Below are 21,104 nucleotides of genomic sequence, written 5' to 3' on the forward strand. Positions count from 1 at the left end.
AGACAGACGTCAGTCGCGCGCCTGCAGCTAGGGGGCTTCTTTTTTGGAATCTCCTCCATGAACATATCTACTTTTTTCCTATCTCAATAATTTTACTTTCTCACCTATGTAAAAGGTTGCAGATGAAAGCTCAGAGGAAGCACTTTCATGCTTACTTTCTGTGTTTTTACTTTATTTTTTTTTAATAATGTGCTTTTAAACTTGTTATAAAATTTGACTTCTCCAGAAAAGTCAATTGCCTAACACAGCCATCTCCCTTGCATGTCCCAGTCCTCTCCTCTTCTAGGGCTCTACTCTTTGTGCTGAGCTGACAACTCCACCTTTCCTAACTTTCCTACGTAAAGGTTTTTGGAAATCTACACAAGGGAGGCTTTTACTGGTAAATAACATGCATAAGATACCCTAAATACACAGAATTATGGGAAGTTTTTTGGTTGGTTCTCTTGCTGATTGCCTCATGTACGAGAACATCGGCAGAGCGGCTCTCTTGCGCTCGATTACCTATCTGTAAAAAAAAAAAAAAGAAAGAATTGCTGGCTAAAATAATTGTGAAATAAAACAGCATGGGGTTCACCCCTCCTCCCCCCCCCCCCCCCCGAATCTATACCAGGCTCTTATCCAAGCATGCAGCTGGCAGGTCAGGAAAGGGAGGGGACTGTTTTTATTCACTTTTACACATTTTTTGGTGATGGGTACTATGTACCCCATACTCATTCACATGGGGGGCAGGATCGAAGGGCGCCTTGTTAAAGGGGGCTTCCAGATTCTGATAAGCCCCCACCCGCAGACCCCCAAAACCACAGCTCACTTGTCCCCTCCCTCTCCTGGCCTGCCGGGCTGCATGCTTGGATAAGGAACTGGTATGGATTGGGGGGGGGGGGGATTTTGATCGATGTAAATGCCTGCCTCCAAAAACGCCTGAAAATCGCGGTAAAATCGCAGTAAAAAAGCGTGTGAAACCGCTACGCTCAAGTTTGAATGCAGCCTTACAGACAAACAGAAATTCCTGCTCAGATCTGCTTGTTCTGTCACTCGATCACTGGTTAGGCTCTTCCTGGTGTATAACAAAAACATTTTTTTGAATACTAATTCAATAAAATTCTAAAGGACCACTGTCCAGCTCCTAGCTCCCTCCTTGACCTTTTTTCCTTCTGACCAGTTCAAGGCAATCTTCCTATTTACTGTCCTCATTATAATAGTAAAACTGAATGGACACATCTCTTCGATACAAATCCACCCTAATAAATCCCTTTCTTTAAAGTAGCTGTTCGCATGGTCTTCATTTTTGTATTGCTTAGACACAATTCTTCTGCCACAAACAGCTTCTTCTAGAAGGTGATCACTTTGGAAGAATGTTCGTAAATCCTAATTTACATGAGAGCTGAATATTGCATCAGCATAAACGTAATGCATGCTCCCTGGATGGTACTTTTTTCAAACTTGAGTACCTAAAAGACAAGGAGTTCTTTCCGTATGCTAATTCCTTATATGACTAAATAGCCTGATTAAACAACCATCCATGAAACTGATTGTATACATTCAAAAGAGATTGCCCTGGCCTCCATGGACTTGTTTAGGGCTATCTGAATGCTACGACTTCTATTCAAAAGTCATATTCCTTGTTTGTGGTAGCAGGTGTTTCCCAGTAAACGATTATCGGCCGACCGATCATCCGACTTTTGTCCAGAGTTATGTCTTGTTGGTTGGAATGTGCCTAGACTGCACACGAATTTTCTCGGCCAACAAAAATCTACTTCAGAAGTGATGTCATGTGCTGGTTTACTTTCCGTGTGTTTTTTCTTCTCTGAGCATGCCCAGTCTTGCTCATCAGATTTTTATCTGCTGAAATCTGTACTGACTGACGGAAAATCGGCCGTTGTGTTGACGGCCAACAAAAATTTTATAGCCTGCACACCAGATTTTATTCCGCCGAAAAGTCGGAGTCGGTTGTCGAAAGCATCATACTAACAAGCCGAAAATCGGCCGATCGGACGTTGGCCGAAAATTCCCGGCCAATAATTGATGCGTGTGTACGGGGCATTAGGGTTCTTTCTGCATTGTATTTTGCAGTTGGTTCAACATGGATCTGTCAAACAATATTTCAAGCCTGCTCACCAAAGCAATAGAATTCACTGCATATCTTACTGTGGCAGTGAGGGCTTGAATTTTCTGTTATTAAATCTCTGTGTTTTAGGTTTAAAGTCACGAGCTTCAGTGTACACTTTTAAACAGTTTTGCAAAATGTTTGTGGCTGCCTTGGCAGATAAGGACTGTAATCACGGTAAGAGGTTTACTAAAACTGGAGCACTCAGTCTGGTGCAGCTGTACATAGTAGCCAATCGGCTTCTAACTTCAGCTTGTTCAATTAAGCATTGGCAATAAAACCTACAATCTGATTGGTTACTATGCACAGCTGCACCAGATTCTGTGTGCTTCAGTTTTAGTAACTCTCCCCCATAGGGTTTTGCGGGCCACCATGTTGGACGTTTTTGTGGGATGTGAGGTTGTTGACTTAAGCCTAGTACACACTATTTTTTTTTTTTTTTCGTTCAGCCCAGCAGGTTGAATGAAAAAGAAATTTACAGCTCAGGTCGGATCCACTGTACTAAAAATCTGATGTTAGTACAGCGATCTCCTTTGCTGTGCCAGCTTCTGTCGGACCGGCTTCTATACACACGGCCGGTTCAATCGAAACTGGCCAATGCCATCAAACATTTGGCCAGCGAGTACAGGGCTTTAGTCTTTGGTTATGTTGTGGTATACTTACCTAGCCCTTATATGGGACTGCTATCTACAATGCTGTTCTCCTCAACTTGGTGAGTATAAGACATGATATGTTTTACACTTCTTAAACCGATAAAACAAAACACGTTCAATAGTATATTCAACAGACCAAAAGGAAGCAAATAAGTGGAGTTCATTTTTGGGATTCATTGCACATACCCATAAGTTCCATAAAGTATATTTAAAACATTTGCTGTAAGATAGTAGTTACAACTATAAATATATAAGATATTTATTTTATAATTATTGAATTCACCACAACTAAATATATTTCTCCTTGTTCAGATTATGTAGATAAACCATCTGAAAAACCTTTAAAACTGGTTCTTAAAGTTGGAGGTAGCGAAGTGACTGAACTGTCAGGATCCGGACATGATTCTAGTTATTATGAAGATCGATCAGATTATGAACAGCGAGAGCGCCACAAAGAAAAAAAGAAAAAAAAGAAAAAGAAGGCAGAGAAAGAAAAAGAGAAGCATGTGGATGAAGAAGAAAGAAGACGAAGGAAGGTATGTCACCTGTAGTATAAACAGAAGCTACTCGATTATAATTATTTTAAGTGTATATAGTCAAATTAATCATCCTTTGTCACTGGGACAGAAAGTGATGAGAAATCAAGTTTTACAATTGACACCAGAGAAGGAGGTAAGGTTAGAGTGTAAATTCAGTCAAAATCTAAGTAAGGGCTCTTTCACACGGTCCGCCTCCGTAGGGGGATCCGTGCTGCTCAGCGGGGATCGATCCGCCAATCCTCGCTGAGCCGGCGGATGACAGCTCCGTCGCCGCTTGCAGTGCGGAGAGGGAGGTGTCACAGCTTCCGCTGCTCCCTATGGGAGGATTGGATGAGAGCGGACCATCTGTCCGCTCTCATCCGATCCCTGAACGGATGGAAAAATAGGGTTTCCATCCGTCCAGATTTCACGGACAGGATCGGATACGGATGGCAGCGGGTGTCAGCGGAGGTGTCTCTGCTGACATCCGTTGCCCCATAGAGCTGCATGGAGGATCCGATCAGATCCGCCTAAAAAACTGACAGGCGGATCTGATCGGATCACCCGTGTGAAAGAGCCCTTAGGCTAAATCTGCTCAGAACAGGTGCCTTTACTTAACTATTCTGAGTCTGATCTGGTCACATAATCTTCAGCAGTGGCTTTAGTATGGAAGAGAGTTCCCTGGCAAAGGCTGCAAATACCTGTGCGATGACCTCACCCATAAGCTTACTGTGGGGCATCCATTCTCAGCTGGCACTGGGAACTGGTCATGTGACTGGAGCAGCTTCAGAATAGGTAAGTATAAGCATCCTTTTTTTCACATTGTAGATAGATCAGTCTTAGAATGGGGGTGGGAGTAGGTTTAGCCTTAGTTAGATTTTGTCTGAACTTCCACTTTTAGTGCCGGTTCGCACTAATGCAATCAGACATCGCATATGATTCGGAGCGCACTGCTCCTAAAATCGCATGCTATTTCTGTGCGGTGTGGTGTACTCACACCGCACAGACATCGCATGTGATTTTAGGAGCAGTGCGCTCAGAATCATATGCAATGTCTGTGATCCCCCTCAGAGAGTGACATGGATATAGCCTCAATGCTGCACACAGTTTTTGGGGGTAAAAAAAAATCTTAAACCTTTATTTTGTTATTGGATAAGTTTTTTTTTTTTTTTTTTTTTTTTTTTATAATTGGATTATTCATAAACAATACATATCGCTCTCCGAAAAAGGAGAAAAGACATAAAAAAAAAAAAGTGGGATCAAACAGGTCAAGCGTGAACATTTTAGATCATACAAGGATCCTACATTTGGATTACAAACTCAATAGTATGCATATTTAAAGTTGCCCTTTGAACACCTTAAACCTTTACAACGACTTAAGAATGAAAATTATATTTTCATCTACAGATTTTCAACACTGCCAGAACATTAAAATATTTTTTCCCCATATAGTGAACGGTAAATTGTTCTCTACACTTTTCATGTACGGAACTCCTCTAGAAATATAATGTGTTTCTTGTCTGATTGGCAATTGGAGTTTCATTTTTTTTCTAAGATACTTTTAAAGACTCCTAGCTAAAGAGTTGTAAAGTTGTGCTGCATTTTTCGCATTGCAAGATTGTTTAGATGATAATAATGGAGGACAAGTTAAAATAGTTGTAATGTGTATAGTTTTTCTAGATGGTAAGCTGTCGCATACCTTTTTGCTAAATCTTCAGTGCAGCTAAAGAGCTTCCTGAAAACAGAAGGGGCTCGTTCACACCAGCCACTGCAATGCAAGGCTGCTGTAAAGTGCAGTTCGGTTTGACACGCGCACTGTTGATGCACCAGTACAGGCATATTACACTGTTCTCTTTTTTATTTTTATTTTTTTAATGAACTTTATTGAAATCGCACACAGTGACATTTCGTGGAGTTTCTCCAGCCAGGGTGTGGTGACCCACTCTGCACTGGAAAAAAGTATTGCACTCAGTACTTTTTTCAGCGCACACTGCCCGCACGTCACCACAACCAGCATCGGAGACAAGGTATTTTGCCTTATTTTGCAGTGGGACTACGCTGAAATAGTCACCCAACGCAATCCCACCTAGTATGAATGGACCCTTTGAGTTGTCTTGCAAACAGGCTAGACTTTTCATCATGGTGGGTTTGATTGAACAGTAAAAACACTGTAAGTGCAAACAAGCCCTTTACTGGAGTTCTTAAAAAAAAAATTTGTAAAGTCAAACATTTTGTAAAGCATTAATATACATTTTGCCCTAGTTGACTTTGTAAACTTTGACATGTAATCTGATTTAATCTGAGAAAAGTCTTGTTTTATAGGAAGAGAAAAAGAGAAAACGAGAAAAGGAACAGTGTGACTCTGATGGTGAAACAGAGTATTTTGAGCCAACAAAAAAAGTGGAGGTTGAAACTGCAACGGACCGTCCTGTTAGAGCTTGTAGAACACATCCAGGTGAAATCATTAATTTGGCATTGTATTGGTTTTCTTTTCTAATATGGGGTATTTAATTCAATTTTGGTTTTGGCTTTGCAGCAGAAAATGAGAGCACACCAATACAACAACTTCTGGAATACTTCCTCCGTCAACTGCAACGGTAAGCTGAGGATTCAACTTGGGGCTTGTTTACACCACAATCTGTGCTTTCAGTGTGTTTTTCTGCATCCACATTTGCGCTTGTGTTTTTGAGTGCTTTTTCGTTGCATTTGCATGCGTTTTCTTAGTGTGTTTTTTGAATTGGTTTATATTTCTGCTTTTGCTTTTTTGGTGCATTTGCATTTATTAATGTGCGTTTGTGCACATTTACATTCATTTGCGGTGCATTGCAGTGTGGAAAAATGCAGCATACTGTACTTTTTTTTTTTTTTTTTTTTTTTTTTTTTTGGACAAACTTGAAAGCAACGCAGTGGTGTAAACTAGGTTTATTGGAATACATTTATTTTTCTTGCCTACATGATACTGCCTTAATTCTGCTGGTGTAAATGACCCTTAAAGTGATTGTAGAGTCAGAAGGTTTTTTTTTTTTAATGCATTCTATGCATTAAGATAAAAAACCTTCTGTGTGCAGCAGTCCCATCTCTATCTAGCAGTGTTTCAAGAGATTCTCAGGTGCCTGGGACTCTCCTCGTCGTTGGCTGAGACAGCACTGGAGTGCCATTGGCTTCCACTGCTGTTAATCAAAGTCAGTTACCCAATGAAGAGAGAGAAGAGGCGGGACCTAGCCGGAACTCTGTGGCTGAATGAACACACAGAGCTGTGGCTCGGCTCAGGTGCCCCCATAGCAAGCTGCTTGCTGTGGGGGCACTCGTCAGGAAGGAGGGGCCAAGAGCCCCAACGAGGAACCGGAGAAGAGGAGGATCTGGGCTACTCTATGCGAATCCACTGCATAGAGCAGGTGTGTATAACATGTTTGTTATTTTTAGGCAAAAAATGAGACTTTAGTATCACTTTAAAGCATCCCAAAGGATTTAAATAGCTGAATTTAGAAAAATGAAAATGGCAATAATGCAGTGTCTTTGAGTCACATCTTTCTTCCGGACATACAGCAATGTAAATGCTGACTATAATTCATTTAGCAATAGCAACGCTATTCTAAATCAGAAACACCAGCATATGTTGAAGTACATGAGCAAGCATCCAGGAAAAGGTTGCCCAGGGACAGAAGGGAAAACTGGAAAAGAGCAGAATGTAAGAATGTTGTGAGCGAATGATAATTTACCCATGGAAGTATGGTAGCAGAGCAGGGCAACTAAGAGATGACCTTTTTAATAATATTTGTTTGTTTATCCTACAGTAAAGACCCCCATGGATTTTTTGCCTTTCCAGTGACAGATCAGATTGCTCCAGGTTATTTTATGATCATAAAGCATCCCATGGATTTTAGTACGATGAAGGACAAAATTTCTGGAAATGAGTACAAATCGATCACAGAGTTTAAGGTATGTCACATGTTAAAGAGATGTTTTAGTCTGTCAATTTTCCTGTGAGATGTATATTAAATGTAAATTATCTTTAGTTAAGTGATCCATTTTTTTTTTTTTTTTTTTTTTTATGTTTGGCTGCCTTTTCCTTTTTTATATAGTTAAAAAAAGTGTATTACATACCACTAAAAGGAAGGTATAAAAATAATTTGGGTCCAATGTTGCATGACCATAATTGTCAGTCAAACTATCACATCACTAAAACTGAACAGTGGTTTGGTAATGAAAAGGTATATACAGGTCAATACACAAGTGGTTAAATAAGTACAGCTGCATGCAGTATAATTCCTATATGCTAGTAAAATGCATCAATCTAAAATTAAAAATGCCAATTGCAAGTAAATAAAAGTTTCAAGGTGGCAATATTTATTCAAAGAATAGTTTTGAATAAGGCCCCTTCCACATGGGTCAGCTCTGCTAGGAGCCCGCTTGCTTAATGGGGGATCCGTCCACTGATCCCTGCTGAGCAGGCAGATGGCTGGCCGCATCTGCTCTTCTGATGCCTGGTCTCCTCAATGGATGGTTGGATGTAAATGGACCGCCTGTCCATTTACACCCGATTGCCATCCAATCCATCAGACAGATGGGGAACAAATCCCCATCCGTCTGTTTTTAGCGGACAGGATCAGATACATGTCCGTTCACATCTGCCACTCCGAAGAAGAGACTGGAGGGTCCCATCATTCCGCCCATGTGAAAGGACCATAATTTGTACAGAAAACTCTTGCTTGTTGCATGTTGATTTATGTATAGCAATTATTTTTTTAACCAAAGCAGATATGTATTATTTTGCATCAAGATGTTTTTAACGGATTAACTGAAATATTAGTGATTGATTTTAGTGATTTTTAAGGTGCTGTCTGTTTTTAAATCCAGTTGATTTTGTGCAATCCATTATCTCACTTTTAGGCTGGGTTCACAGAAGTCTGGCTGCATTTTTTAAAAACGCACTGTGGCCGCCCTGGACATGTGTGAGCTGGCTTCATTGAAAGCTGGTTCGATTCACATGCTATGCGAATCGGATGCAGTTAAAAACTCATCCCATTTGCATATATACGTGAACCAAGCCTTGTTAAGAAGTGTGGTGTTCTTAGTAAATTATCCAAATTTGTATATTCTACAGGCAGATTTCAAACTTATGTGTGATAATGCAATGACCTACAACCGACCAGAAACTGTATACTACAAGTTGGCAAAGAAGCTACTTCATACAGGCTTCAAGATGATGAGTAAAGTATGATCGAAATTGAAATACTAGTGCATGCCTCCATTTTTGTGTTTTCATCTGCCATACACTTTGTTGTAGGTATATTGGACAGTTTTAGCAGTGGGGACTAATGTCATTTTATGTTTTTGTTATTGAGTAGTTATTAAATAATTTTCTAAAGGTTATACAAATGTAGGCAAAAATGATTTGAGAAGTATATGCATACATATTATATGTTTATTATATAATGTATACATTTACCAGTCAAGGTAACTTTGAGTTAACAATATCTTTCAAATACTGTGTATATATATAAATATATATAATTATTTATATTGACTTCAATGTTATCATTTTTGCTCTGCACTTTATTTTCTTTGCTTTCTGATTTTAAAATTTTATTTCTGTTTTTGCATGGCTATTTTTTGGAAAGAATTACCCAACCCTGCTGCATAAGCATTAAAATCTAGCATTGTAAGGCTGAGGTAATATTGTTCCCATCCCATCCATTCATCATAGCACCTTTTTGCTATGAAAGTAAAATATAAAGTTCCTGCTGCTCTGTCCTTTTTGATTCTAGGAACGGCTTTTAGCTTTGAAGCGCAGTATGTCGTTTATGCAGGACATGGATTTTTCTCAGCAGGCTGCTATATTGGGGGATGAGGACACTACAGTGGAAGACCCTACTCCAGAGGTCCCAATCCCAGCTCCAGTTGAGATGACAAAGAAATCTAAAAAGCCATGCAAGGAAGTTATTAGGTAAAAATGCAAGTCTTTTTGATATGTACCATTTATGGAGAGATATATAACATACTGTTTAGCGTGTGGAGAAATGAAAAGCAAAGATATAGTGTGTGTGTATATGTGTGTGTGTGTGTATATATATATATATATATATATATATATATATATATATATATATATATATATATATATATAATGTGTGTGTGTATGTATGTAAATGAGTACACCCCTCACATTTTTTGTAAATATTTTATTATATCTTTTCATGTGACAACACTGAAGAAATTACACTTTGCTACAATATAAAGTGATAAAAAAATACTTATTACTAAATATACGATTGCGCTAAACCAAAACCACTGTGTAAAAATAATATAGTGAAAAATTGGGTATGTTAATAGCTAAGAATAGCATATATACCAAGACCACTGTGATAATCAAAATGGTACAAGTATAATAAATTAACAAAATTAGTGTAAAGAGATGCAATAAATCTACTGTGTTGAGCAATGAAAAATTAGTGTGTATAGTAACACAAATAACACATTCAATTGAATAAAGTGTCCATAAATAGCAGCAGATTTCTTGGATATAGACAGGCAATGGCACAGCACACCTCCACCAGATCACCCAAAATGTATGTGCGCTTACCAAAGATTGTGGACCCTGTGTTACAGAGGGTCAAACACGCAGGTAAGATCAGAAACACCAGGCATCAGCAGGATGCACCTTTTCCACGTATCAATAAAGACCCCAATCTATTATCCTGGGAGATGGGCTTCCAAGTATTGCAACCAGGGAAAAATAAGAATGGGCTCGATGGTGAAGTACGTTAAACCAATATAATTTATTAAAGAAAAGGATGCACTTACATCAATAGGGATATAACGGAGCGTATATCAGAGCATTCGGTCTCCGGTGTACGAACACCTTCCGCGTTCCACGAAAGGCCGGAAGTGTAGTTGGCGTAGTCACAGGTCCTAGCGTCCGACGCGTTTTTCATTGCTCAACACAGTGGATTTATTGCATCTCTTACACTCATTTTGTTAATTTATTATACTTGTACCATTTTGATTATCACAGTGGTCTTGGTATATATGCTATTTTTAGCTATTAACATACCCAATTTTTCACTATATTATTTTTACCCAGTGGTTTTGGTTTAGCGCAATCGTATATTTAGTAATAAGTATTCTTTTTTATCATTCTTCATGTATTTGTGGTGATTGTCGCTTCTAATTTGGGATCACTCCCCCCACTGTTTTCAATTTGTCACTTTCTATTAAGGAATGTTCTTTTAGTTCACTCTAAAAAACGTATTTTTGTTCTTTATCATCACTTTGCGCAGGTTTAGTGTCCGTCACCTTATATATTTTACAATGTAAAGTAGTGAGTGTACAGCTTGTATAACAGTGTACATTTGCTGTCCCCTCAAAATAACGCAATATACAGCTATTAATGTCTAAACCGCTGGCAACAAAAGTGAGTACACCCCTAAGTTACAATGTCCACATTGGGCCCAATTAGCCATTTTCCCTCCCTGGTGTCAAGTGACTCATTAGTGTTACAAGGCCTCAGGTGTAAATGGGGAGCATGTGTGGTACATTTGGTGTTATAGCTCTCACTCTCTCATACTGGTCACTGGAAGTTAAACATGGCCCCTCATGGCAAAGAACTCCTCAGAATCTGAAAAAAGAATTGTTGCTCTACATTAAGAGATGGCCTAGGGTAAGAAGATTGCCAAGACCCTGAAACTGAGCTGCAGCATGTTGGTCAAGACCATGCAGTGGTTTAACAGGACAGGTTCCACTTAGAAGAGGGCTCACCATGGTCAACCAAAGAAGTTGAGTGCACATGCTCAGCGTCAGATACAGAAGTTGTCTTGGGAAAATAGATGTATGAGTGCTGCCAGCATTGCTGCAGAGGTTGAAGGGGTGGGGAGGGGGTCAGCCTGTTAGTCTTTAGACCATACGCCTCACACTGCATCAAATTGATCTGCATGGCCGCCGTCCCAGATGGAAGCCTCTTCTAAAGATGTTGCACAAGAAACCCTGCAAACAATTTGCTGAAGACAAGCAGACTAAGGACATGGATTACTGGAACCATGTCCTGTGGTCTGATGAGGCCAAGATAAACGTATTTGGTTCAGATGGTGTCAAGCGTGTGTGGCGGCAACCAGGTGAGGAGTACAAAGACAAGTGTGTCTTGCCTACAGTCAAGCATGCTGGTGGAAGTGTCATGGTGCTGTCAGCACTGGGGATCTACAGTGCATTGAGGGAATGCCAACATGTACTGTGATATACTGGAGCAGAGCATGATCCCCTCCCTTCAGGGACTGGGCCGCAGGGCAGTTTTCCAATTTTGATAACGACCTCAAACACACCTCTACGATGACCACTGCCTTGCTAAAGAAGCTGAGGGTAAAGGTGATAGACTGGCTAAGGATGTCTCCAGACCTAAACCCTATTGAGTATCTGTGGGGCGGGCATCCTCAAATGGAAGATGGAGGAGCACAATGTCTCTAACATCCACCAGCTCTGTGATGTCATCATGGAGGAGTGGAAGAGGACTCCAGTGGCAACCTGTGAAGCTCTGGTGAACTCCATGCCCAAGAGGGGTTAAGGCAGCGCTGGAAAATAAATGGTGGCCACATAAAATATTGACACTTTGGGCCAAATTTGGACATTTTAACTTAGGGGTGTACTCGCTTTGTTGCCAGTGGTTTAGACATTATTGACTGTGTGTTGAGTATTTTTTAAGGGACAACAAATTTACACTGTTATATAAGCTGTACACTCACTACTTTACATTGTAGCAAAGTGTAATTTCAGTTGTCACGTGTGTGTGTGTGTGTATGTATGTATGTATATATGTATATATATATATATATATGTATATATATATATATATATATATTACACAGTATCTCAGAAAAGTGAGTACACCCCTCACATTTTTGTAAATATTTTGTTATATCTTGTCATTTGACAACACTGAAGAAATGACACTTTGCTACAATGTAAAATCTGTACAAAAATGTGAGGGGTGTACTCACTTTTCTGAGATACTGTAGCTAGGGAGATGTACAAGTGCTGTGTTATTTGCTCTGCTGCTTAACCCTATGCATTTACAGTAGTGGAATCCTGTCAGAGGATGAAGTCCTCAGCTTGTGATGTTGCTGGAGATCTGCTTCTTCTTGTAGATGTACAGGTCTTGGAGGAGCAAACTACGTGTAGATATGCGTGCTGCTTCTTTATAATCTACATTGAACTGTTAATCTATTTAATGTTGCTAGTGGCAGAAGTTTTATACTGAGATACTGTATACAACCTCAATTCCCAAAAAATTGGGATGCTGTGTAAAATCTACATAAAAACAGAATGCAATGATTTGCAAATCTCACAAACCCATATTTTATTCATAATAGAAAAGAGAAAACATATCAAATGTTTAAAATGAAAAAAAAAACATTTTAAGAAAAAAAATAAGGTAATTTTGAAATTGATGGCAATACTTCTCAAAAAAGTTTAAACGGGGCATCAAAAAGCAGGCACAGTTAAGTGGTATTAACAAGGAAGAGCTGGGAGAACATTTTGCAATGAAATAGGTTCATTTGGCAACAGGACCGTAACATGATTGGGTATTAAAAGAGCACCTTAGAGAGTCGGAGTATCTCAGAAGTAAAGATGGACAGATGTTCACCAATTTTTGAAGAGCTGCGTCTAAAAATTGACGGACAAGGCAGAAACGCAATATTGGATGCCTGTGATCTTCAGGCCCTCAGACAGCACTGCATTACAAATGGGCCTGATTCTGTGATGTCTACATGCGCCCAGGAATACTTCCAAAAATCACTGTCTGTGAACACTGTTTGCCATGCCATCCACAAATGCAAGGTAAAGCTCTATCATGCAAAGAAGAAGCCATATCTGAACATGATTCAGAAATGGTGCTGTCTTCCAGGTTTTAAAGCAGCATATGATCCCATCCAGATTACGTCTTTTTCATGGAAGGCCTTGCATATTTCAGCAGGACCAGGCTAACCTGCATACTGCATCTATGACAACAGCATGGCTTGGTAGTAGAAGATTCCGGGTGCTTGACTGGCCTACCTGCAGTCCAGATTTTTCACCAATTAAAAATATATTTGGCTAATCTTGAAACGAAATATATGGCAAAGAAGACCCAGGGCTGTTAAGCAGTTAGAATCCTATATCAGGCAATAATGTGACAACATTCCTCTACTAAAGCTCCAGCAACTTGTAACAACACTCTATAAATGTCTGGGAACAAGAAGAGGGAATGCTACACCATGGTAAAAGTGGTCCATCCTGTCCCAACTTTTTTTAGACATGTTACTGCCATCAATTTTAAAAAATTTTACTTTTTTTTTTTTTTTTTTTTAATTTAAAATTTCTTATTTAAAATTTAAAAGTTTTTAAACATTTGATATATTTTCTATTGTGAATAAAATATTGGTTTGAGATTTGCAGATCATTGCATTCTGTTTGATTGTAGATTTTACACAGTGTCTCAATTTTCTATTTCGTTCATTAACCGACACCGCTCCTGATTCTTCTTAACCATTGAGTCTACTGTCCCCTACAGGAGTAGGACACTAGGCAGGAAAAAGCTTGACTACGCCTATGGTCAGTCCCAGGGGGTAAACGCCCACTCTCAGCTATAGGCAGGAGTAAGGACCTAGTTCCTTGCTGGGATCTCTGGTCCTGGCAATTTTTTCTTTTTAAATGAAAGGCTTTTCCATCTTTTTATTATTTTGTTTCTGTGTAATCTACAATTGTCTGGGGTCCCCCAGTTCGACCAGCGAGCATGAGCAGACCGCAGCTCCACTCTAGGTTGACAGCAACATAGCCCCCCCTGGACAGGGGGCTGGCCTGCGAGTTAAACGTCTCGCGAGGGCACATACAAACTGGCTTTGGCATTAGTCAAAGCGTTTCCTCCTGGCTGTCAGCACCCACATTACAATGGAGCGGTTGCCTGTCCGGAGCGGTGCCCACCCTGTTCCTGGTTTGGTAAGTAGCTGTCCCCCCCTCTACTCCTAGAGGGTTTTGGGATGGCTCCTCTAAAATTTTTGTGATCACTGTGGGTCTTTCGGCCCCCCTCCCCTCCCTGGGTGAGGTTATGAGCTGGCTGTTGCCACATGCTCTTAAGGGGGGGGCTAGTTGGTGTTGCTGCTGATTGGGTTTCCTGGTGCGCAACACGGGGTTGAGCAGGGTTCCCTGCAACCATGGGGGTTGGTGACTGGGGCAGGGATGTCCTCTGCAGCGGTTGTTGGGCTTGGGGAGCGGATAAATTAGCATCCGTGGGTATGGACGCACAAATTGACCACCTACTGGACCCTGCAAAAATAAGGGGGGGTGGGGCTCACCCTCCGAGCCATTTACAGAGGGCATAAAAGGAAATAGCTGCCTTTTAAAAGGGGCCGTCCACCATGATGAGGACGGGCAGGCAGGGTACCCTGATGGTCCCGCGGCGCTTAAAGGGGCAGGTGCCCCACACAGTAATAGCGGTGGTGTCCGTTCACACCACTGCATTTCGGTGGTGTGCGCTGGAAAAACAAAAAAAATGCTGTGTGCAGTTTTCAAATAAAATTCTAAGAAAAAAAACAAACCGTGAGATGAGCAGGGATTGGCACTTTAGCACTGTGGGGTTGGCTTACTTAAACTGGAGAGTGCGAAATCTGGTGCAGCTCTGCATAGAAACCAATTTGCTTCCATATTTATTTTTTGGCAAACCTAATTGAACAAGCTGACGTTAGAAGCTGATTGGCTACCATGCACAGCTACACCAGATTTTGCACTCTCCAGTTTTAGTTAATCAACCCCTGTGTCCTCCCAGCAGACACCAGTGGCTGTGTATTCAGCATGGCTGCTGCTGTAAATGGATTGTAAAGCATGAAACATGTTTTTAATGTCTACAGCATACATTTTGTTTGTTTTAAACTGTTTCTAATATTTTAAGTAGTAAATATAGATATTTGGTAAATTGATAAATATATTCCCTTAAATATGTAAGAAACTTAAGTTATTGTCTTCATTATTAGTGTGAGATATCTAAACGTATTTCTTCCTCAATTTTTGCAGGGTGATTGAGGATGACCAAAGGTATGTCTTTTTTGGTGTTTGTGTTTATTGCTTTCATACTTGTTATGATTTTATATCCGGCTATATTACCTATGCAACCAAAACTCCTTTCTCTATAAACAGTCACACTGTAGCTTTAGTTGTTTCCAACGCCTTGTGCACACTGAACTTTTTTCACTGCAATTTTCCTCTGACTGTGTTTTTGTCAATTTTCCAACTATGAATGCGCTAAATCAGAAGGCTTTGCAAGACACGAGAAAATAAAGAGAAGCTAATAGAGGCTGCCACTGCTGACCTTATTTTCTGACATTTTGACATATTTTGCTTTATTTGGCTTATCTAGAATGAGTATGTACTGTATGTATTAAAGGTGGCCATAGATGGATCAAAATTTGGCCAGTTCAGCAGGGAGTAGCTACATTTCAATCAAAGTGTGGGCGTCCCTGTTTATCAGAAGACTTTTAGATTGACTTCTTTGTCTGTTATACTAATTGTCTGTTAGATTGACTTTTGACAAATAAGAAAGGTGTTGTCGATTAGTAACTAGAGAGTCTTGCTATCAAAACCTAATGTTATTTTGGGGAGAGTGAAATTCCTTCATCCATCTCACTTGTGTAGATGTAGGAATCCATTTCTATGGCCACCTTCAAGTTACTGTAAACTTCAGACATGAAAAAAGAACAGAGCACATGCCAACATAGTGTGTACTAGAGATGGGCATGTTCAGGATCTTAGTCCTAACCTACCTTCCTGATCCAGCCAGAAAGCCGACACTGCACACCGCTAATTGCATGCAGTGAGCCATTTTCGGTCTGTGCAGCTGCGGACCGGGAAATGTCTAACTGATTGTGATTAATGGTGTGCAGGGTCATCTTCCTGGCGGGATCGGGCAGGGGGGGTTGAGACTAGGAGCCCATCCCTAGTGTGCACTAACCTGGATCCAAAGCACAGAGGTTGGCTCCCCTCTGATCTCTCCTCTCTCTATTTGTTTGAATCTTTTCTGACCGTGTTTCCTCACACAACAGCCTCCTGCAAGACGCCCTGCCCTCCCTACAAAACTACAGCAGGTGACTCCTAGCCTTAGCCCTGTGTATTTTTCTATGAGCCTATGTTGAGGGTATGTGTTTCTATCCTCCAATCAGCTGTCGGATATCAAGGAGCTCCATGCTCTGCTGTGTGTGTGTGTGTGTGTGTGTGTTTGTGTTTGATGTCAGATCCCTGCCCTCTGCTGCTAGAGCTGAGAAAAATTATTTGATCTGTGTGTTTTTAGAATGATCTACAGAAGAGATAGCTGCAAATAAACAGTACAACTTATGTAGGAGGATTTGTTTATATCTGTGTATCACCTGAGGCTAGTCACTTGGGTATATGTAAGGGTTTACAACTACTTTTAAAGTGAGTGTAAAGTCTTGTTTAAAAAAAAAAAAATACCAACATGTTATACCTACCTGCCCTGTGCGTTTGGTTTTGCACAGAGCAACCTTTATCCTCCTCTTCTCGGGTTCTTCGCTGGAGCTCCTTGCCCCTCCTTCCTGTTGAGTGCCCCCCACAGCAGGCAGCTTGCTGTGGGGGCAGCCGAGCTGCAGCTCTGTATGTCAATTCAGTTGCAGTTCGGCCCCTCTCCCCCCCTCTCTCTCCTGATTGGCTAAGTGACTTTGACAGCCGTGGCTTTTTCTCAGCCAATCAGGAGGGAGAGTCCCAGACGGCCGAGGAACTTGTGGAAATACCTGAGCCCCATCTCTCTCCAGCTAAGTATTAGGGGGCACTTGGAAGGCTACTACACACAGAAGGCTTTTTATCTTCATGCATAGAATGCATGAAGATAAAAAAACCTTCTGCCTTTACAACTCCTATCCTAATTTTGCATTACTTCAGGAAAACCTACTTGATGTGGGTGAGAAGGGTAACTGCAGGTCAGAATTTATTGAAAGGTGAATTTGAATGGTCTCTGGAGCATGTCAAACTGATAACACCAGCAGAAACAGGGGGTCCATTACCACAGGCCCTTATTGCTTCAGCTCATTAACTTTTTTAACTTTACATCTGCTCTAGATATTTTCTTTGTATTTGCAGAAACTTTCTGTGCGTTTATTCCTGGTAAATGTAGTTAAGCTAACATGGACAAGAACTACAGTTAAAAATTCATTGTATGTTAACTAACACTTTAGTATCGCTTTAAGGTCTGGTTAACACCTGTGCTTTTTGCAGTGCGTAAAAATTCAATTTAGACTTACCGGTTACTTGTTTTCCAAGAGTTACATATAGTTATAGTTAGTTACATATAGTTAGTGAGGTTGAAAAAAGACATCAGTCCATCCAGTTCAACCTATGATGTGTGCACAAGGGGTAATGGTCTAGTTCCCGCCCAAGCACGCCTCCATCCCAAATTACATATGAACACAGAAAAAATGGCCCGCGGGACTTTAAATGAGGTTGGTGCTATTGGCTGGAGATTGAATGAATACCACATTGAATATGTAAAACAATATATAAATTTTATTGTTACATTGTATAGACAAGTTAAGCGAATAATGATGACATGTAGAAAATATCACATAGCACGGCTCGATGGCCATAATGGCATAGTGTAATAACATGTACAGTATTAGACGTTGATAGGTATCCTGGTGTGACCACTTGGTTGGACAATAGCCTAGATACAGTGTTGATAGTTCCATGATAGTAGATTTTGATACATATTGAACTGACGCGTTTCCGGAGCTACATCTCCCTTCTTCAGAGATCTATGTATTTGAATGTATCTACAAAAGAACAATAAGTTTGAGTATGTATGGGAGGATGCAAGGCTAAAGTATACAATTCAAGGGGGATAATGATGATACAAAGGAGTGTGGATTACTCACAGGTTGATGGAACTATATGGAAATTGGATTCCCGTGTAATGGTGGCGGACCGAAGCCTGACCCGGGAGCTGAAGGGTCCCATGGAGAGCAGCCAGAGGAGGGGGGTCCGCGGTAGGAAGGTGGTGAGAGAGTGATGGGAAAGTTGGACCTTCCAGATCTGTTGTGTGTGTAAAAGGGGAAGAAAAAGAAAAATAGTAATATTGTAGCAAAGTGCTGTGGATGGTGTGAGATAGAGGTGGGATAAACAAGAGCTGGTGTGGAAAGTGAGAGGGATGCAGGCTGGGTAATCGAAAAAGTGGGTGTGTAGAAAAGGGAAGGGGCAAGAGTGGGTGTGCAGGGGTGGATGAGAAAGGGGTGACCTCATGGGGTGACAGGTAGCCTGGAAAAGGAGGGGGGGGAAAGGGGAGAGAGGAGGGGAGAAAGGGATGGTGATAGACACGGTGCTGACCCAAAGAAGGAGGATGCCATGGGGAAAGTTAAATGGTGAAGAAAGGAGAGACTGAGGATAAGGTGTCAAACCTACCATGTGTCCCCGAAGCTGGCTGGTGCGCCTGGGATCCTAACGTCATGTTTGAGCGGGCAGTGGCGGGTCCGGACAGGATCATCCGTGACCTCGTGGAGGAAGGAACGCTGGGGGCGGACTTCCCCCTCCCGCAGTTGTAGGGCACGCAATTGACGTAGCGGCGTCAGTGGGAGCACTGACAAGCCACGTCAGAGGTGCAGCATGACGCCGATGTGAGGGTGGACCCGCTCGTCCCAGGTCGGGAAGGAGCGGGGACAGCAAGGGGGCAGAGCCTCCCTCTTTACACATGGCAGCTCCCGGAGTCAAGACAGACGTCGCCTGCAAGCACAAGAGCCCAATAATCAAGGGGATGTAGCATCAGTGTGGAACATTCACACATAGAGAAATATGAATATAAAGTCAATAAAATTGCCTATAGATGTTTAAAAGTATATAAAAAGATGTTCAATTGAAAAAAACCAAGGGGATGAAACACCAGGGTAGAATGTCCAGCCAGGGAAAAGAGCCAGACCATTGAGTGGGCACTTGTGGGTGTCTTCCACCCTAAAACATAAGCACAAGGGGTAATGGTCTAGTTCCCGCCCAAGCACGCCTCCATCCCAAATTACATATGAACACAGAAAAAATGGCCCGCGGGACTTTAAATGAGGTTGGTGCTATTGGCTGGAGATTGAATGAATACCACATTGAATATGTAAAACAATATATAAATTTTATTGTTACATTGTATAGACAAGTCAAGCGAATAATGATGACATGTAGAAAATATCACATAGCACGGCTCGATGGCCATAATGGCATAGTGTAATAACATGTACAGTATTAGACGTTGATAGGTATCCTGGTGTGACCACTTGGTTGGACAATAGCCTAGATACAGTGTTGATAGTTCCATGATAGTAGATTTTGATACATATTGAACTGACGCGTTTCGGGAGCTACATCTCCCTTCTTCAGAGATCTATGTATTTGAATGTATCTACAAAAGAACAATAAGTTTGAGTATGTATGGGAGGATGCAAGGCTAAAGTATACAATTCAAGGGGGATAATGATGATACAAAGGAGTGTGGATTACTCACAGGTTGATGGAACTATATGGAAATTGGATTCCCGTGTAATGGTGGCAGACCGAAGCCTGACCCGGGAGCTGAACCTATGATGTGTGTGTGTGTGTTTGCTTTTAACCGTACATTGTATACCCCTGTATGTTGTGGTCTTTAAGGTGTCCATCTAATAGTTTTTTGACAATGCTCCCTGCTGATACGACTGCTTGTGGAAGAGAATTCCACATCCTTACCGCTCTTACAGTGAAGAACCCCTTACGCACTTTAAGGTTAAACCGCCTTTCCTCAAGTTTTAGTGAGTGGCCACGTGTCTTATTGAATCTCCTTTCTCTGAATAGTTTTTTTCCTTATGCTCAGGTCGCCAGTACAGTATTTGTACATTGATATCATATCCCCCCTCAAACGTCTCTTCTCCAGAGAGAATAGGTTCAGTGCTTGTAGTCTTTCCTCATAGCTGATGTCCTCCATTCCCCTAATTATTTTTGTTGCCCTTCTCTGGACTTTCTCCAGTTCCAGCACATCCTTCCTGAGGACCGGTGCCCAGAACTGGACAGCATACTCCAGATGTGGCCGGACCAGAGTCTTGTAGAGCGGGAGAATAATCTCTTTATTTCTGGAGTGAATCCCCTTTTTTATACAACCCAGTATTCTGTTGGCTTTGCTTGCGGCGGCTTGGCATTGCATGCCACTGCCAAGCCTGTTGTCTACCAGTACCCCCAAGTCCTTTTCCATCCTAGACTCATCCAGAGGTCCCCCCCCCTAGTGAGTAGCTTGGTTTCTGGCCCCCAAGTGCATTACTTTACATTTTTCAACATTAAATCTTATCTGCCATGTAGTTGCCCACCCCGTTATTTTGTTAGGTCGGCTTGCAAGGTTTCCACATCCTGCATAGAAGATATTGGCATGCCTAATTTAGTATCTGCAAATACTGAGATTGTACTCGATATCCCCTCCTCCAGATCATTTATGAATAAATTAAACAGGATTGGTCCCAGGACAGAACCCTGGGGGACGCCACTTTCCACACCCGCCCAATCCGAGTACTCCCCATTAATAACCACCCTCTGTACTCTCCCCTGGAGCCAGTTCTCTATCCAGGTACTCACCTTATGGTCCATACCTACCTTCCTTAGTTTGTACAGTAAGCGTTTGTGGGGAACGGTGTCAAAGGCCTTTGCAAAGTCCAGATACACCACATCCACAGGCTTACCTTTATCTAGGTGGCAGCTCACTTCGTAGAAGGTTAATAGATTGGTTTGGCACGGACGATTTTTCATGAATCCATGCTGATTACTACTTATAATACCGTTTTCATTACTAAAGTCTTGTATGTGGTCCCT

The 21,104-nt window shown here is 41.3% G+C and overlaps 1 protein-coding gene across 1 annotated transcript in view; it reads left to right on the plus strand.

Annotated features, from left to right (window-relative positions):
• The window catches only part of BRD9 (bromodomain containing 9), a 94,900-nt gene that overhangs the window by 4,028 nt on the left and 69,768 nt on the right, over window positions 1–21,104 (plus strand). The window contains exons 2-8 of the mRNA XM_082259310.1: window positions 3,070–3,293; window positions 5,598–5,730; window positions 5,812–5,872; window positions 7,070–7,214; window positions 8,380–8,490; window positions 9,044–9,222; window positions 15,312–15,332. Of these exons, the coding sequence (XP_082115436.1) occupies window positions 3,070–3,293; window positions 5,598–5,730; window positions 5,812–5,872; window positions 7,070–7,214; window positions 8,380–8,490; window positions 9,044–9,222; window positions 15,312–15,332 (874 nt within the window). The remainder of the gene's footprint in view (window positions 1–3,069; window positions 3,294–5,597; window positions 5,731–5,811; window positions 5,873–7,069; window positions 7,215–8,379; window positions 8,491–9,043; window positions 9,223–15,311; window positions 15,333–21,104) is intronic.

The sequence above is a fragment of the Pelophylax lessonae genome, assembly GCF_965119305.1.
Source record: "Pelophylax lessonae genome assembly, chromosome: 5".
Taxonomy (NCBI): Eukaryota; Metazoa; Chordata; class Amphibia; order Anura; family Ranidae; genus Pelophylax; species Pelophylax lessonae.